This window comes from Danio aesculapii, chromosome 8 (assembly GCF_903798145.1).
Source record: "Danio aesculapii chromosome 8, fDanAes4.1, whole genome shotgun sequence".
NCBI lineage: Eukaryota > Metazoa > Chordata > Actinopteri > Cypriniformes > Danionidae > Danio > Danio aesculapii.
Window position 1 is genome coordinate 28,436,162 of NC_079442.1, and position 19,599 is coordinate 28,455,760.

Sequence of the window (19,599 nt, forward strand, 5' to 3'; positions counted from 1 at the left end):
ATTTAAGGTATTTCAAAATGCTTAAATGCAGGGATTCTGTTCCTAACTGTTGTTTAAATTATTGTTAAACTATTTAATCTACTAACAAAGTTGACAAAAACAGAGTTGACATTTTCCACCATGCTTTAAGCTCAAGACGCTAACCTCAAACCACGTACTACATGACATGTCCAAAACAGAATTTTGCTGTGTTTTCAGCACATTTTTGTTTTTAAAATGTGAATGAGAAATTCACTGAAATATCACAATAACAGAGTTGACAAATAATGAAACTATTAGCGTGTATTCTAAACCTTTTGAACAAATTAATGAGAGAAGAATAAATGACATTTATCAATGCTTATAGTTTTCCCTTAGGGGAAGTGAAGCAAGTCACTTGTAGCAAGTAATATCCTTTTTATATCAGTGCTTTAAAGACATTGACATTGGCAGTTTTGTAATAACGACGTAACAGATTTGACTAGAAGATAGGGGCAGACCAAATACAAATGACAGAAAATAGAAAACAGATGCAAGCATTTAACTTAAATAACTTAAATAAAAAAACTCAAAAAAGATAAAAAGGTATAGTGAACGTCTTTACAAGATATACTGTATGTTCCTATAAATACACATATACAGTACAAATATTATTTTTAAAGAATAAAAATAGCTTTTGTTTTTGAAAAATAATGGAAGGTTTAACAATATTTATAGATGTCTACAGTATTTTTAGTGCACTGTGTCCTACAGAAGAGATATTATTTGGGTTTCCATATCTCATAAGTATAGACATTGTAGTATATACACAGTTGAAGTTAGAATTATTAGCAACCCTTTGAATTATTATTATTATTATTATTATTTTATATTTCCCAAATTATGTTTAACAGAGCAAGGAAATTTTCACAGTATGTCTGATAATATTTTTTCTTCTGGAAAAAGTCTTATTTGTTTTATTTCGGCTAAAATAAGAGCAGTTTTTAATAAAAAAAACATTTTAAGGTCAAAATGATTAGCCCCTTTAAGCTATATTATTTTTCGCTAGTCTACAGAACAAACAATCGTTATACAATTACTTGCCTAATTACCCTATCCTGCCTAGTTAACATAATTAATCTAGTTAAGCCTTTAAATGTCACTTTAAGCTGTATAGATATATCTTTATAGAAAATATCTAGTAAAATATTATGTGCTGTCATCATGGCAAAGATAAAAGAAATCCGTTAATAGAAATGAGTTATTAAAACTATTATGTTTAGAAATGTGTTAAAAAACTCTTCTCTCCGTTAAACAGAAATTGGAAGTATCGGATATCGTTATCTGATATCGGTATCGGTATCTGTATCGGCCAATACACTGAACTTTTGGTATCGGATTGGTTCTAAAACACATTGTATCGGTGCATCCCTAATATAAATCTAAAATTTCTATGATCAAATAAGTTTTTCAAACAACATATTTTATTAATATATACGTTATACACTGTAATAGTTTTTTTACATTTTATATGGAAAATACAGTATAAATACGTTTAAAATGTTTTTATTAGTTAAAATTAGTTAAAAGAATGTTTCTTTACTGAAAAAGCTGGAAAGTAACAAATAAAACTTACTTAATCTAATTTTACAGTAAAATACTGTTAAAACACAATAATATATTTTGAAATAATAACTCATTAGAAGTAATTAACAGAGAAACCTATAAACGCACATTCTTTCATTGAGTTCAAATTATGTTTCTCAATACAGTAATTTCAGTTATTGGTTAATTATGTACATTAAATGACTCCAGGCATCTTAATCTACACACTAGTATTTTACTTAAGACTAAGCATACAACTTGTACTATAGTGGCTGCCAATATATAATAAGAGCACACATTTTAGTAGCAGTGTATAGCTAGATTTATTAGTTTAAAATGTAATTTCTGTCTTCTAAAAAAAAAGTACTTTTAAAAATATAAATAAATACACTACCGCTCAAAAGTTTGGGGTCAGTTTTTTTTCATGTTATTTAAGAAACTTATTCTGTTTATCAAGTCGGAATTTATTAAATGTAAAAAATATTTTTTTAATTGTTAAATATTTATAAACATTTTAAATAACTGCTTTCTTATTGCATATCAAATGAAATTATTACTCCAGTCATTAATGCTTTTATTACTATTACCATGAATAATAATAATAATAATAATAATAATAATAATAATAATAATAATAATAATAATAATAATAATAATAATAATAATAGAGTGATTTCTGAAGGATCATGTGACTCTGACGACTGGAGTAATGAAGCTGAAAATTCATCTTTAAAATCACTAGAATAAATGATTAAATTAAATTATAAACTACTTTTGAACAGTCATTTTATAGTGCAATAACTTTTGACCGGTAGTGTATATATGTTTACATCTGTATTTTATTGTCATGGCTGCAAGATTTTTTAATTCAACGCTGTAGGCCTAAACAACATATCAATTCGAAACAAACTAGACTGTAAATTAAACTGTGTATAGTGCATCATAAAGCCAGAAGGGGAGACTGATATATCCACTGGCTTGTATATAATCTTCTCATGGCTGTTATTTTGGGAGTTCAGTGCTTGTTACATAATCAGCATCCCCTTCATACACAGGATCAGCAGAAAAAGCACTGAAAAGCAAACTGAGCGTCTGACCTCATCTGAGTATGACTGAGGCTTCAACCGCAGTGTTGCAACTGCAAAAACACAGCTAATGGAGATATTGATTGTGATGGTAAACAAACAGTCTAGAATGAGCCTCTATAAATGTCATGTATTTATGAATGGAAGAAGCGAATGATCAGTGTAGTGAGATAAGAAGAAGATAGAGATAAGAATGAGCAACAGCCCTGCAACACATGAGATCAGGTCAAAGATCAGACCACTAATCAAAAAGCAGGCTTCAATTACTTTTAGAAATCACTTGCAAATTCAACTAATTTTGGATACAATGTTTTATCATCATTTGCACAGCTTTAACTTGGTGGTCAGTCATAATTTACACCATAAATCAAAATATGCAGATAATTTATTCACCCTCACCTCATTCAACATGTAGGTTACTTTTAGTTCAGTAAAATATTAAAGAAAAAAAGCTGAAATTGTGGATCTACACTCAAAAAATTACCTTTGATCTTTGTTTAAACTACACTGAAAAAAGTGTTGCATGCAAAATTGTTGCAAACAATTTATTTGTGTTGAATTTAAACAAACAAATAAGGTTTAATAATGTTCAACCTAATTTTTTTGTTTAAATTCAACCTAAATAAATTGTTTACAACCTCTTAACGTAAAAAAATTGAGTAAATCCAAAGAATCATCTTTGAATAATTTTTTCAGTGTACTCAATAAAATGAGCTGAAACAACACAATTCTTCATTTTTATGTGCAACAGCTTAATTGTTTTATGTTCAATTCACTTAAATTTGTAAAAACTAATACCTTAACTTAATTCCTTCATGTTGTCCCAACACAAACTGATTGTGTAGAACCCCAGTGAATGTGAGAGTCAATGGCTAAAGGCACTTTAGGTGGTAAAACAAAAACATATACAGTCAAAACTAAATCATTACCTGTTCCTATGTTGTGAAATATTGGTAATAATTTTGTAAATACTATTTCAGTTTTTTTTTTTTTTTTTTTTTTTTTGCACTGATTGATTATTTTGCTTGATAAGATCAAAATGAGCCACAGGTATTCATTTTGTATTGCCACTATATGTTTTTTTTTTACTCCCAAAGTACTGGTAGCCACTTGAATTTTATGAAAAAAGTCCTCTTGGGTGAGCTGAGAGTGTGTAAATTTTCAGCATGTAAACCACCAAAAGATCAAACACCAAAATATTTATCTGCTGCATTAATACACATTGTTCTATAAATTCCTGTTTAATAAATAAGGTTTGAGTTTAGAGGTAATGGTTTGGATAATGATTAGGGGTGATGTAAACAAATTACAAGTGTTTATTAAATGCAAATAGTTAAAACGTAATAACCATGTACCAACTTATACAGTGGGTGACACTTCAAAATGACTAAACATTGTTTTTAGATGTAACAGCAGTTTGCGACTATGCCGATAGGAGGCTCAAATGCACAGGATGCGAACGGACAGAATTACACAGTAGCTGTAAATACTCCGCTACTTGTAAATGAAGATATGGAGAAACAACGAAACAAAGCATTATAATTATTTCATTAATCATTAAAAACTTGTTAACAAGCATTTCTATCATTGTAAACTTGTTTAATGCAATGAGGATTCATTCTGGAAAGTAGAATTGAAAAAAATGAAAGAAAACTAAAATGAAAGTACAAACATACATACTTAAATAATATAAATAAATAAAGCAGTATTTTAGCCTAAATATAAAGAGACGCACAGTGTTTGTTATTTTAAAGTAATAGGACTAAGACAGTCAATAAAGAAGCTTTTTCATTTATCTTTTCATTTACATTTTCTTTGTTGATTATATTTTACTTTCTACTTAAATAATTATTTATTTAAAGACATTACAGAAACGAATAGGTGACCTGCATCAATGGTATAAAGTAATTATTGCCATCTAATATAAAGCTTCACTATTATATACATTATATGTATATATCCATTTGTGCACATTTCATATGAGACTTGAATATTTTAATAAACGTCTCATGGTATACATTATATATATATTTTTTTCATTTATTATATTTTTTTCAGATACAGTTATATGCTACTATTCAAAGGTTTGGGTCAGTAAGATATATTTTGAAAATATAAGTAAATACTCAGCAATGACATTAAATTAATCAAAAGTAGCATTTACTAAAATTATAGGTTACAAAATAAATACTTGCACAAATAAATTTAACATGAATAATAATTAAACAATTATAATAAATCATTGATAAGCACAAAAACAACATAATAGAATGATTTCTGAAGCATCCAGTGACACTGAAAACTGGCATGATACAGAAAATCTAGAATTGAAATATGGGGAAAGATGTACATATAGAAATATATTGAAATAAAAAACAGTCCATGTTCGCAGGAACATTATTTTTTATACAGCTTAAAATGACTTTGTGACAGATTTCCTCAAAACCTATGGCAATATTTCCATCTATTCGTCAATTCTACTGTTTTGCTGTGAAAATATACTAAATGTTGTATAATATTTATAATTGATCTCAAAAATCATTGGACATGCTAAATCCTGGAGTAACTGAAAAGCAGATGTTCTAAATTGTAATAACAACATATTTTACTGTGTTTCTGATCAAATAAATGAAACCTGAGTCAGCATTGTTTCAACAACATTTAAATAATTGTGTACACATATAATATTTCACAGAAGTTATAATTATTTAGTATTTCAGTATACAAGAACTAATCAATTACTGCCACAGATGTTCCATACAAACATAAAACATTGAGTGAAGTCTTACATAGCCATGCCTAATATTTGATGTCTAAACCGATATGGTGGCATATTTCATATAAACCCTGATCAAAACTGAGCAACGCTAAGGATGATGGTTACCAAACAAAGCCAGTCGCCGTCACCATGGCAACCTGATGCTGCATCACTGTGTTCACTGAATACCTCACATGACCCAACAACAACCTGCATCTGTCAGAGTAGAGATGCAGCCTCCATTTAGAGCATAAAACTAAACACATATAACTTTAATGTGAAATCACAGAGCTCAATCCACACGTGTAAAATCATCATGTATTCATGTTTTAATGGAATACTGCAATGTTTATTATAAAGGATATATCTGTGCATGTTGCACATCATTATTATTAGTGGTACAATGATTTTTAAATGAATATTACAGCTACAAGAGCAGAAAACCTGTCGATCACATGACATTGACCAATAGCAAACAAAAACTATTCAGAGGATAAAGTTCAGTCCAGTTTAGCATTTATCTTCCTCAAGAAAACGCTTTACTCAGATAAATGCATATCGCATCTTTCCCTTCATCTCATTAGATTATTGAACTACAGTCTGTGTTTTGCAGTTTTTCATGCTTTGGACAACGTTTTGATACAAATGAAATTAGCCACCAATTCGACAAAACGTAATATAGTTGTTTTTGAAATAGCAGATCAGATTCTTAAAAAATCAGTACTAGCAAACAGATTATTATACTTCAATAACCTAGTAACTTTACAGTTGTACACTGTATACACACATATTATACCAATTCTCTGTAATTCATCTTTCTTTCCTCTTGAAATATTTACAGTACAAAAAGTTAGGTCAAAAGTAATCTAAAACTAATCCATAATCCAAAAAATAGTCGAGTTCCGTCAAAAGTAATCTAAAAGTAGTCCAAGATCCAAAATACAGTAAGTTAGGTAAAAAGTAATCTAAAAGAAATCCAAGATCCAAAAAATAGTCGAGTTAGGTCAAATGTAATCTAAAAGTAATCCAAGATTCAAAAAATAGTTCGAGTTAGGTGAACTGTAATCTAAAAGAAATCCAAGATACAAAAAATAGTCGAGTTAGGTCAAATGTAATCTAAAAGTAATCCAAGAGTAGTCACAACACACTAAAAATATGTAATCTCATAGTATATTTGAGCGATTCCAGCTTTATGGATGTGACATTTGCAGTAAAAACTCATAACAGGTTCACAGAGAAAGTATATTTGAACATTTTATTGAAACATCTGTTTAAATTTTTTCAAAACAACTAACCACAGACTAATGGGATCAGAAAAATATCTATCTGTAAACATGTTTTTGATATTAAATGGGGAGAATAAACATGCGTTATGGACGTGACCAAAAAGTTAGCATGTTTACAGTATACAACATACTTTGTAGAAATTCTGTCAATTAAACTGCACAACCCAAAAGAAACGATGCTAATCAAAATGATAAGAGTTAGCTCTTTATAGGACAAACATGATTGATTTTATTATATTTGACATTTTTGCATTTATGAGGATGTGACAGATGTGAAACTGCCACTTGTGTTACTTTGGTAAATCAAATATAATTGTTTGAAAACATTTACAGAAACATTTTTGAGTATTTTTACAGTACTGTAAAATACTTGCTTGCGCAAAAAACGTCAAACGGTTTCGCTATTTTGGTGAAAACTTCATTTTTTTCATGGCAAGATTCACATTTGCATGGAATTGCTCAAATACAAATTCCATCAGGTCATTGTAATCATTAACAATCCACAACTTAGAAGTAGTTTTTTTGCTGATCTAAAACGACCAACGAAAACACATACACCATCTTAACGCGAATTTCCCAGTAGGATTTAACCCGAGGCCTCATTACCTCTTTTACTTCGAGCAGACACATTCTTTAACCTCATATAAACAAACCACATCCTTCACTAGAACTCTCTCAACCATCCACTTAATCTATCATCTGTAAAACACAGAGCTACACAACGCTGACCACAACACCTTCAAAAAAGAGGACAATCAATAAAGAACACACACACATACACATCATCATCATCATCTTTCAGCCACACACACACACACACACACACACACACACAAGTCCATGACTCCCAAGGGACAAACATGAGCTGACAGCAGCAACACAGCTGAAGGCTTAGAGATGGAGACAAACACGGGACAAAAAGAAATTCATGAACGTCCCAGATGAAAGAATAAGAGCAAACTAGTGCAGGTCAGAGAGAAAACAAAGGATAAGAACAGATAAAGCACAAAGCTACACTTTCTTAACCAACAGTCAAAGCATGTCATTCATTCATTCATTTGCTTGGGATTGAATCTGTCCCACATACATACATACAGTAAACACAGCTGATGGAGCCGGAGCATCCAGTCTCCCCTCCCTCCTCTTCCTGGTTCCTGCCAGCTGTCTGGGCTGCCCACTGTCACCCCCCTCTCATTTAAATATCCCTGACACATGGCTGGACTGTACCACCTGGTCTGCAATGACAGGGGGAGTTTGGAAACATCACTGCTGTCTCATGATAGACTGGAATAAACAGCATCTCTGTAAACCCCCCTGTCCTTCACCCCGTGATGCGGTTGCTCGACTGCAGTGCATGCGAAAATGCTGGAGGATGTTTTGAGAAAGGGATATAGAGAAAGAGAGACTCCCTCAGAAGCTGAAATGGAGGTCAGAGCGGTAGAAATTAGACTGGCCTGTTTAAACAGTCATCAAGATAGTGGGTTTATCAATGCTTGCTCACCAAATCATCAGTGTCAAATATTGATCTCAGCTTTTGGTGTAGAAGAAGAGTGATTTTTGTTGGCGTGTATATAGAGGGAGTGTGAATAATTGTGTTGTCGTGTTCAGAGGTGTTTCTGATCATGTTTAATCAAAGGGAACAATAGCGTCCCTGAATCCGGCTTCTCTTTTAGAGGACACAGGCTTTGATGAAGACATCAGAGAGACAAAGATCACACTGATGAGGCTTTTTTTGAGGATCTGGGAACCTATCGCTTTTATTTGTTCATGTGATTAAAGGCCTTTGTTTAGGTGGGGGGGGGGGGGGGGGTGAATAAAATAAAATTATATATTTTTTATGAATAAACATAAATAGCTTAAATTAATTGACAATATTTTTACAACAGTTTCGATGAAATAGTCAGTATTAATGAATATTCATTAATGAGTGCAAAAAAGCATATGTTCATAAAATTAACATTATTAAATGCAATAAAATTATATGCTAGTTTAGGAGACGTAATGGCGTGCTCAATTCATTTAAAGCATTTTTAAATATAAATTCAGTATATAAAAGTCAGTTCTACATATGATCATTTGTGATTTTTAATCCATCACTGATTTATTGAATTAAATAAAACTTTTTTAAACTTTATTCATTCATTCATTCATTTTCTTTTCAGCTTAGTCTCTTTATTAATCAGGGGTCGCCGCAGCGGAATGAACCACCATCTATCCAACATATGTTTTACACAGAGAATGCCCTTCCAGCTGCAAGCCATCACTGGGAAACACCCATGCATTCTCATTCACACACATACACTACGGACAATTTAGACTATCCAATTCACCTATAGTGCATGTCTTTGGACTGTGGGGGAAACCAGAGAAAACCCACGTTAACACGGGCAAAACATGCAAATTCCACACAGAAATGCCAGCTGACTCAGCCGACGCTCAGCAACCTTCTTGCTTTAAGGTGATTGTGCTACTCATTGTGCCACCGCGACACCTTTTTGAACTTTATGTTTAATCGCTTTCCATATGTATAATTGGTATCACTTTATTTTTATGGTCCCTTTTTTGCATTTTGTCAAATTTAATTTATTTTGCATCGATATGCCAACTAATTCTCAATAGATTATAAGTAGACTGTTAGGTTGGGGATAGGGTTAGTGTAAGTTCACATGTTCTTGCAAAGATTCTTTTAGTCAGTAAAATATGTTAAAGGAGTAGTATCAGCAGATATTAACCAGACAGTCTTTTAATACTCAAACAAGAAGTAATTGGCATGTAGCTGCAATGCAACTTTTAGTCAACAAAATGTGCAATAAGGACCATCAAAATAAAGTGTTACCTTATAATTTAAGATCTTGAAATACAACCAGGGTTAGTACCACTATGTAACTATTTTAGTTTTTTATTATAATGTTCATTTGTTGTTCTAATTTTAGTTTAATTTAAACAAAATGAGAAACATATTAATGTCAACTGATTGGAATTTATTTGTTTATTACAGTTAACATGTATTCTATACCAAGTTAAACGTTTTGGTTAACTATGGTATCATTTTTGTATTAGTTATTTTATACATGCCTATATTATATTATATATTTTAGTTAATTTAGTTTTAATTTAAAAATAAATGAAAATTACAAATATTTTCTTAAAACCATGTTAAATTGAGTGTTTATATTTAACTTACATAGTGTTATGGTTATAGTTAGTTAATTAATATTTAATTAATTAACTGGAATAACCCTGGGTACAGTAAATCCATTTTACATGGTGAGCATGGAGTATATTTGGTAAGAAAAATGACTCGCTGGTTCCCCCTAACGGACACCGGCTAAACTGTTTATTTATATTTGACGATCGCGGCAAAAGCTCCTGTCAACTCACTTTCACCAACTTACTGTGCTTATCCACAAACACTAAAGTACCAACACACCATACCATGGCTCTACTCTACTACCCTAACCTGCAGTAAAAGCACAAGGGTGTTTAAAAACTATAATGCTCCTACCTCATGGGTGAAGTCCCTGGAAAAAACTGGAAAAGTAACTAGCTGGTGGTTTTGAAGAAAACAACTCTAAATAGCAGCAAAATGGTGGCTGAGGGGGAGGCAGTCAAAAGGCTCCTTTAAAGGAACCCTCCTCTCCCTCAAACCACACTGATAGCTAAGGAGGCGCAACAGGGGTCAAAGTTCTAGCAACAATATTTCAAATATAGATGGATAGAAAGCTGGAGACTGAGACATGAACTTTGACCAAGTTTGTTAAAAACAAAAACAGCACTTGTTTTTGCATACTGACATGAAAGAAACTTGTTTTTGCATACAGACATGTTCCCATTTAACAATAATTTTAAGGGATAGTTCACTCAAAATTGCAGCTGGAAGGCATCCGCTGCGTAAAACATATGCTGGATAAGTTCCCGGTTCATTCCCTGATTAATAAAGGGACTCAGCCAAAATGAAAATGAATGAATGAATGAATGAAAAATGACCCAAAATGAAAATTTACTCACCATTTACTCACCCTTAAGTGGTTCTAACCCTTTGTGAGTTTCTTTACCCCTGTTGAAAGATATTTTTGAAGAAAGAAAACCTGTAACCCTTTACTTCTATTCTTCATAGGAAAAAAACAAATGGAAATGAATAGATACAGATTTCCGAGTCCAAGCTTTTTTATAATAACGTTTTGTGTGTTAAAAATATGAAAGGAACTCACAAAGGGTTAAAACAAGTAAAGAGTGAGTAAACAATGACCAAAATTGTTCATTTTTGGGTGAACTATACCTTTAATAACAGTGTTCCCTATGAAAATAACACATTTCTCAAGAGTCAATGTAAACTATCTTGTCCATCTTTTATGTTAAGAAGGAAAAGGTTATTAAACTAACATAACGTTACACAGACAGGGTCCCGAATGACACATCTGCTCTGTGTACAGTCAAGTGACTCATGAAAACACTTGTCAGCTAGAGGCTATAAATGCAATCAAAACAAACAGCTATATGATTATACAGTACATTGCCTGACTGCTGGGGAGTTCAATTGAATGTTATTCAGTGCTTGTTATTAGAGCTCTGTAAAATAGAGAAAAGCAGTTTGTTTCATTTTTCCATACAGGGGAAGTTATAAGAACTTAGTTATAGGAACTGAGCGGTACCTCAGTAAATATGCATCGCATTCAATAAAATCTGGAAGATGGAGGACACTGTGATTGAAACTGTGTTTTTATTATGGGGTGTGGGTTTTGTTTTAATGAAGATGGAAAGCAGACTTACAGTATTAATTCTGCAACTAAAGGACTAAATATGAGAACTGAGAGACTGTATCGAGGACACAATGTTACAGAAAAGACATTCAGAAAAGAAACGGGCAGACAGAACAATGGCAAGATGGCAAAAAAAAACTTGATGCCACAAGCTGACATGAATGTGTGATGGGAATAATGCAAAAATGTTGACAAAAAACAGATGTGGCATTCTACTGCATGAGATATGGCTTATGTAGAAGGCATGATGTCAGGTTAACTGTTCAGTCAAAATGTAACATTTGTAGTGTAATGTATTTTGTACTATATGATGCTGTAATTAGAATGAAACATTTAAGGAAAAAAGCAATAAACAATAATTATTAATTTAACATATCAACCAGTATTTAGAAAAATGCCAAATTACTGTGCCTCAGTTGACACTAAACTTCATATACTGTACCATGAAAAACTGCACACATTTAATGAAACGTGGTAGAGATTAAAAAATAAATAAATAAAAACTTAATGCAATAAAAAATCCCTTAACATTTTTGGATTGTTTGCTATTATCAATACATAAAAAATATATAATATATGTATATATATATATATATATATATATATATATATATATATATATATATATATATATATATTTCGTTGGAGACACTAAAGATTTTAAGTGTTGTTTTTTTAATCGTTAAAACAAGTAAAATATCAACCAATGTGATTTTTCCTTTAGTAATTTAAAGGGAAACTAATTTTCTTACTGTTTTTTCTTTACTTTTTTTTTTACACATTTTTCAGAAAATCATACTTTTTTCCCTCTAACTGGAGGTTGACTAACTAGAAATGTGAAAAGTCATGTGAGCCTTTAAGTAAAATTGACTTACTGTATAGTTCTGCCTATTTTATATTTATGTTTTTGATATTGCTTCTGCTGCAGGTGATTCTTTCATACATCTATACGCTGATGATCCCATCATTTATATATCTAGTTCTTCTCTGACTACAGCACTTCACTGCAAGTCAGTTTTTTAAACATCCAACACGCTTTTACCAATCTTAGTTTTAGTTTTACATACTAATAAAACAAAATGTATGGTTTTTAATAGAAATTTACCACATGTTGATTTTCCTCCTAAAATTTCCTCATGGGACGGTACTGAGATTGATTATTGATGATTGACTGCTACAAATAATCTGGTTAGATCTTTCACATACTCTTCAAAGCAGCATTTGGTCATATTAATAGTATTACCAATTTTGGATTATGGGAATTTAATTTTCAGATCTGCTTAAAAACCCTGCTTCACAAACTAGATGTTATTTACCATGCAGAAATTTGTTTTGTTACTGGTGAGCCATTTAATACTCATCACTGTCAACTGTATTCTTTGTTGAATAGGCCTTCTCTTCAATCAAGTTGACAAACTCATTGGTTTCTGTTCACTTACAAAACTCTTATTGGGAAAACTTCACCACTATATTTACAGTCACTTCTAAACATTCAGAAAACATGCCGAAATCTGCATTCTAGTAGTTTTATTGACCTTTATTAACCTTATTAACCTTCACTTGGTCACTCTTTTCAGTTTTCTGCTGCTGATGCTTGGAATCATCTGCAGCATACCTTAAAGCTTCCACATCATCCTTTAAAAATTCAATCCAGTTAATAGTACAAGATCACTGTGCTTGTTTTTAGTTTTTCCTTGGTTTTATATGTTATTATCTGCATTGGTGAAATTGTTATTGCATTGTGTCCCTGCTGCTTTGTATCTGCTTTTTATGTTGCCTCCTGGCCAGGTCATCATTGTACATGTAAATGAGAACTGGTTCTCAATTGAATTACCTGGTTAAATAAAGGTTATTATTTTACTTAATTCAATTCTATTGCAATTATGATTTAATTATAATTTAATTACAATTTATAATTAATGATCATTTAATTTCATCCAATTCAATATGGCAAAATATTGCATACTATTTAAAAGAACATATTTACTAGTCACCACAATTGGAAATGTGTATGATGTGGCAACAAACTGCACTGTAATATCTTTCCTATATGCCATTAGATGAACCAATGGTCAGGCAAGTTTAGACTGCAAGAAAAGAAATGCTAAACACATTCCTCAGGAGATCAGGATCTTTAAACACACTGGACTGTGTCTGAAAACTGTAATTTCTTTCATAGCAAGATGGACTATTTGCTCGTCCTCATGTTTACACTGTTGCCTCTGTTTTAAATCAAGCAGAATCTGTCAAGAATGAGCCACAGCGAAAGCGTACTGAGGCTTTGAGTAATCAGACACTAGATTGCGGCTGAAATGCGAGAGGAATTTTAAATATTGCATGTCTTAGAGTCTGTAAAAAGACTATTTAAGGGGCTTTTCATTCAAAGCAGAGCACAGACTATAATTTACTGCTGCAAGTGTGTGAGCAAAAGACTATTTCTATGAATGCTGCTGTATTTTCCTCAGAAAGATAGCAACAATATGCCACCTGCCAAGCCTCCATGCTCAGATAATTACTCCTTCTCTGTGGTGAAGATGGTTTTTGATGATATTTGCCGCCTCAGGCTGCTGAAATTATGCTGTCGCAGCAAGGCAAATCCATTTCAGCATTTATCTCTATCTGCTTTTTGCGCTCAACCACAGAAAAATGCACACATTTTCAGGTTTTCACCAGTGTATCAGAGGCACAGCAAACTAACACATACATGCAATGCCTAACAGAATGTGTTGCTTCTAGCGCAGAATAAAAATCACAATTTTTCAGCAAAAGAGAGAGAGAGTGAAAGAGGTGTGAAGTGTTGAACCAGATCTTATGTAAGCCTTACGCAATGCTGGCCTGACCACAAACATTGTGTTGCACGTAGTTTATGGATGTGGTCTAGAGCACCCACAGTTTGATTTCCCTCGTCTGGCTTTCTTGCAATTGAATCAGAAACATCCTCTGGATGAATCTATTCATGAATTGAAAAACAGAGATCTGAAAGCCCATCAACGAAGTACTGCCAATTTAATTACAGTCAAAACCTTCCGCTTTCTGCTCATCAGAGAAATATCAAAATCATATCCGGGAGCTATTATTCTGCTTCAGAGACAAAACATTATGTAAAGCATTAGATTTGAAAGCCTGTAGACCCATGTAAAAGAGAGAGAGAGAGAGATGGGAAAAAGAGCACAGTCTTCTAAAAGCTGCAGCAGTTTCCTTTAAATCAACAGGTATAAAACTTTCTATTTTAAACAGATGCTGGATTACAGAAACTCTGCTGAACATCTGGCACATAAAAGTCAAATGCAAGAAATAATCAACTTAAAATATTTTAAAATACTGAATTTATGATGAAATATGAAGCTATGGGGGGAAAATTAGGAGAAATACTCAGGTTCTCTTGATGTACTAAGATTTATAAGATGTATGTTTGAGTAAAATGTTAATATTTATTTTTTATCTGTAAAGGTTTTTTACTGTGACCTTTTATGTGAAGCTGCTTTGACACAATCTACATTGTATAAGCGCTATACAAATAAAGGTGAATTGAATTGTATTGAATAAAGGTCTGGTCACATTTCATCCAAATTTCAAATAATGTCTCTTTTTTGAGTTTTTTTTTATAAGACAATCAGTCAGAAAAATGTTGGAAATCAGGGTTATTCTATCAAAAATGTATTTCTTAACTATTTTAAGTAAATAGTGGTATTACGTAGTCTAAAAATAAACAGACATATAAACACAGGGAACCTTTTTTGTTATTTTGACAACTTCTCATTTTAACAACATTTTTATTTTCAATTTAGAAGCAAATGTCATCAGTACTTTAAGAAAAACCAACAAAGTCCAACTATACATTATAAATCTTGATTAACTGAGATGTTTTAGGAGGTCTCTTAATTTTTCCCACATAAGCTGCACACGTTAAGATACATTCTTGTATCATTTCTAACACACATTTTATAAACCCATGTGTTTTTCTTACCTCCACTGGCTGTGTACTGCAGGCTTCCTCTCTTCCTGAAAGGGGATGTAGGTTTGCCTGAAGGTAGTTTAGAAGACATTTTGGCTTTAGATTCACTACAGACCGACAAAACACCGGTTGGTCAAGGCACGGATTCCTCACTCTGTCCAGCTTTCTCTGCAGTAACTAAGATGTTCAGACGTGTGTGTTTGTGTGTAAATGAGAAATCCCGCTTCTTGGATGCTGCAGTATAGAAAGTGGCTCCTCCCACAGCTCCTGGTGCCCACTCACACGCGGGCACACGCCGCCTGCATGCTGTCACTCCCCGCGGTTTCCATGGGAACTCAGAGCCACGGTGAGAGTACGGTGGTGAGTATATGAACGGTGCCCCTGTAGTGTTGCGGTGATGGAAATGAGATGCTCCTGGTAATGATGAACACAGGGGACGAGGGGGGAAACACGACGACGAGGCAGACAGACGCTGCTCAGGGATCAGAGTTTATTCAGCAGAAGAGATGCACTGGAGGCTGCCTCTGCTGACTCCGTATCGCCACTGTCTGTGATGGGCAACAGCTGGAAGTGTAAACGTGATATGAAAGAAACACGTATCAGGGATGCATACAATTAAAAAGGCTCCAGAAAAGTCACTAGTGAGACAGGGGGCAATTTGAAATAGCCTACAGAATCGTCTAGGAAAAAGAATGGAGAATAAGGATAGTAGAATCTGATTACAATTGACTGCAGTAAAAGGAGCGTCAGGCAGGGTTGGAATGGGGGATTTTAAATCATCAGTTCATCAGTTTCACAACCCACCAAAACTACAGTTCATTCATTCATTTTCTTTTCAACTTCGTCCCTTTATTACTCTGGGGTCACCACAGCGGAATGAACCGCCAACTTATCCAACACATGTTTTGCGCAGCAGATGCCCTTCCAGCTGCAACCCATCACTGGGAACACCATACAGACTCAATCACACACATACACTATGGCCAATTTAGTTACAGCCAACATGGGGGGAACATGCAAACTCCACACAGAAATGTCAACTGACCCAGCCGAGGCTTGAACCAGCGACCTTCTTGCTGTGAGGCGATTGTGCTATCCACTGCGCCACCGCGTCACGCTAAAACTACAGTTTAACTTGGAAAAGTAATAATGAGCAATTTGAAAGCAATTTAAATTAAGTCACTTAAAACCGGGATTGCAGTCTCTTTTATACTAAATGAAATACATTAAATTTACACTGAGCCATAAATCCTAACTCTTATCATAACTAAGTCTTTTTTAGATAATTCTTGTTTAGTATAGGGATGTGCCGATCAGGTTTTTTGCCCTCAAGTCCGAATCATTTGATTTTGAGTATTTACCGATACGGAAACCTGATACTTCTATAATGCATAAAAAATTAATAAAGAAGAGCGAAGAAACAGATCCAGGACGTTAATTATTTTTTGTTTTAATTCACCTTATTTTAACATTCACTAAAGAGGTGTAACTCTGTGCCACCACAACTATAGATGTGTTAAAAAATAATGACAATATATATATATATATATATATATATATATATATATATATATATATATATATATATATATATATATGTATATATATATATATATATATATATATATATATATATATATATATATATATACATACATGCACACATACATACAGTTTATACATACATACCAATTTCTGTTTAACAGAGAGAAGATTTTTTTTCAACACATTTCTAAACATAATAGTTTTTTCTGTAGACAGTAGAAAAAAATATAGCTTAAAGGGGCTAATAATTTTCACCCTAAAATGGATTTAAAAAAAATTTATTCTAGCCGAATTAAAACAAATAAGACTTTCTCCAGAAGAAAAAATATTATCAGACATACTGTGAAAATTTCCTTGCTCTGTAAAAAAAGAAAAAAAATTCAAAGGGGGGCTAATAATTCTGATTTCAACTGTATATCGGTAAGGTCGCTGGTTCTAGCCTCGGCTGGGTCAGTTGGCATTTCTGTGTGGAGTTTGCATGTTCTCCCCATGTTTGCATGGGTTTCCTCCGGGTGCTCCGGTTTCCCCAAGTCCAAAGACATGTGGTATAGGTGAATTGGGAAGGCTAAATTGTCCGTAGTATATGTGTGTGAATGAGTGTGAACGTTTCCCAGTGATGGGTTGCAGCAGGAAGGGCATCCGTTGCGTACAACATATGCTGGGTAAGTTGGCGGTTCATTCCGCTGTGGTGACCCCAGACTACTAAAAGGGACTAAGCCGACAAGGAAATGAGTGAATGAATATAAATTCGAGTCCTTATCAGGAGGTAACATCCAATTTCGATCAAGTCTGAAACTGCGTGATCGAGCCCAATTTCCGATCATGTGATCAGATTTGGACATCCCTAGTTTCGTAATACCTTTTTAAAAATACTATTGCAGGGTGAAGTGAGGGGCATTTTAGCTCTTAGAAAATGTAAATATTACAGTAATTTATTTTAAATACCTTTTAAAGATACATTAATGTTCTGTAACAGGGGGGACATTTGGCCTTTGTCACATGTGAAAGTTCTGTAAAAACACTAAACCATAATATCCCGAGCAGGACCAATATATTTTTCTTATAGTTTAATAAGTACTACTTCAACTAAAATTATAAAATCTTGAAAAAAATGTAACATTTTTTCAGGGACAGTTATTACCCTGAAATGGTACTGGATAGTAGGAATGACCCAAATGCTTTCTCATCAGTTTTGTAATTAGCCTAATTATAGGCCTATCTATTTATTCTGTGATACTATACAGGCTTATTTCATTACCCCTTATCTGAAAATATACATGTATTTTAGTATTATTATATATTGTGAAAACATTCATTCAAATAATTACAATAATTTAAATAATATTTCATATATTTTTAGAGTATTTATGCAGCTCTGCACAAAAAGTGACCGGAGGAGTGTGCCCAACTGAGCCTGGTTTCTCTTGAGGTTTTTTCTTTCACTTTCGTCAGTTGGTGAGGTTTGTTCCTATAGCCACTTTCAGCAGTGAAAACTAAACCACACTGAACTGAACTAAACTGAACTTAAACTCTGAAAACTGGACTGACTGTTTCAATTTACTAGAACTTGTATGTTAATCTGCTTTGACACAATCTACATTGTAAAGGCACTATATAAATAAAGATGAGCTGAAGTAAATATTAAGGCAAAAGAAGTGCATTTATTATGTCCATTAATATACAAAAATGTACATTCTAATATTAGAAATTCCTTTTTTATTTGTATTTTTGCAGATTAAGTGATTATCCTCTGTGTCCATTACTAAAAGATAATATTCATTCATTCATTTTCCTTTCTGGTTAGTCCCTTTATTTACCAGGGGTCGCCACAGCAAAATAAACCGCCAACTTATCCAGCATATGTTTTATGCAGCGGATGCCCTTCCAGCTGCAACTCATCACTAGGAAACACCCATACACTCATTCACATACGCTATGGAAAATTTAGCTTACCCAATCCACCTGTACCGCATGTCTTTGGACTGTGGAGGAAACCGGAGCACCCGGAGGAAACCCACACCAACACAGGGAGAACATGCAAACTCCACACAGAAATGTCAAGCGACCCAGCCGAGGCTTGAACCAGCGACCTTCTTGCTGTGAGGCGACATCGCTACCCACTGCGCCAACGCGATATTATATTATACTATATTCTAATATTTTATATTTCATATGTTTTTCAAAAGTGCTTTAATATATCATATGATATCACAATATTATATTTTATAATATGACATTTTGAGCATTAAGGGAAGATGAGTGTGGTTCATCCAGTAACTGAATGTAAATAATATACAATTTTAAATATTTCATAATTATTTATTTAATATTATTTAGGCACATAAGTGCTTTCACTGTGGAAATTAAATTGAGTAGGCCTAATTATTTTTAAAATGCTATAAATGTAACATATATTTGAATATAAGCGATAGAAATGTTTTTAAAGTGTAAAATAATAATAAATAAATATAGCAAAATGTGTAAACTAAACACATTTCTCTATTGGCCATATTGTCTGATGTAGACATATATATACCATATATATGTCATTGTGAGTACATAACTGATATCATATTAGAAGCAGAATAGTTGCTTTTAACTTTAATAGGTTACTTAAATTCACATTGAGCTCATAATTCTGTAATAT

General features: G+C 32.9%; 1 protein-coding gene across 4 annotated transcripts in view; it reads right to left on the reverse strand.

Moving 5' to 3' along the window:
• The window catches only part of ampd2b (adenosine monophosphate deaminase 2b), a 43,100-nt gene extending 27,493 nt beyond the window's left edge, over positions 1–15,607 (reverse strand). Inside the window, exon 1 of one of the 4 annotated variants that reach the window (XM_056463595.1) lies at positions 15,420–15,607. In XM_056463595.1, coding sequence (XP_056319570.1) covers positions 15,420–15,498 — 79 coding nt within the window. In that variant the 5' untranslated portion in view covers positions 15,499–15,607. Of the gene's footprint in view, positions 1–7,779; positions 7,907–15,419 lie in introns of those variants that run through there. The other 3 variants (XM_056463598.1, XM_056463596.1, XM_056463597.1) reach the window with 3 other exon arrangements.
• Positions 15,608–19,599: the final 3,992 nt, after the last annotated feature.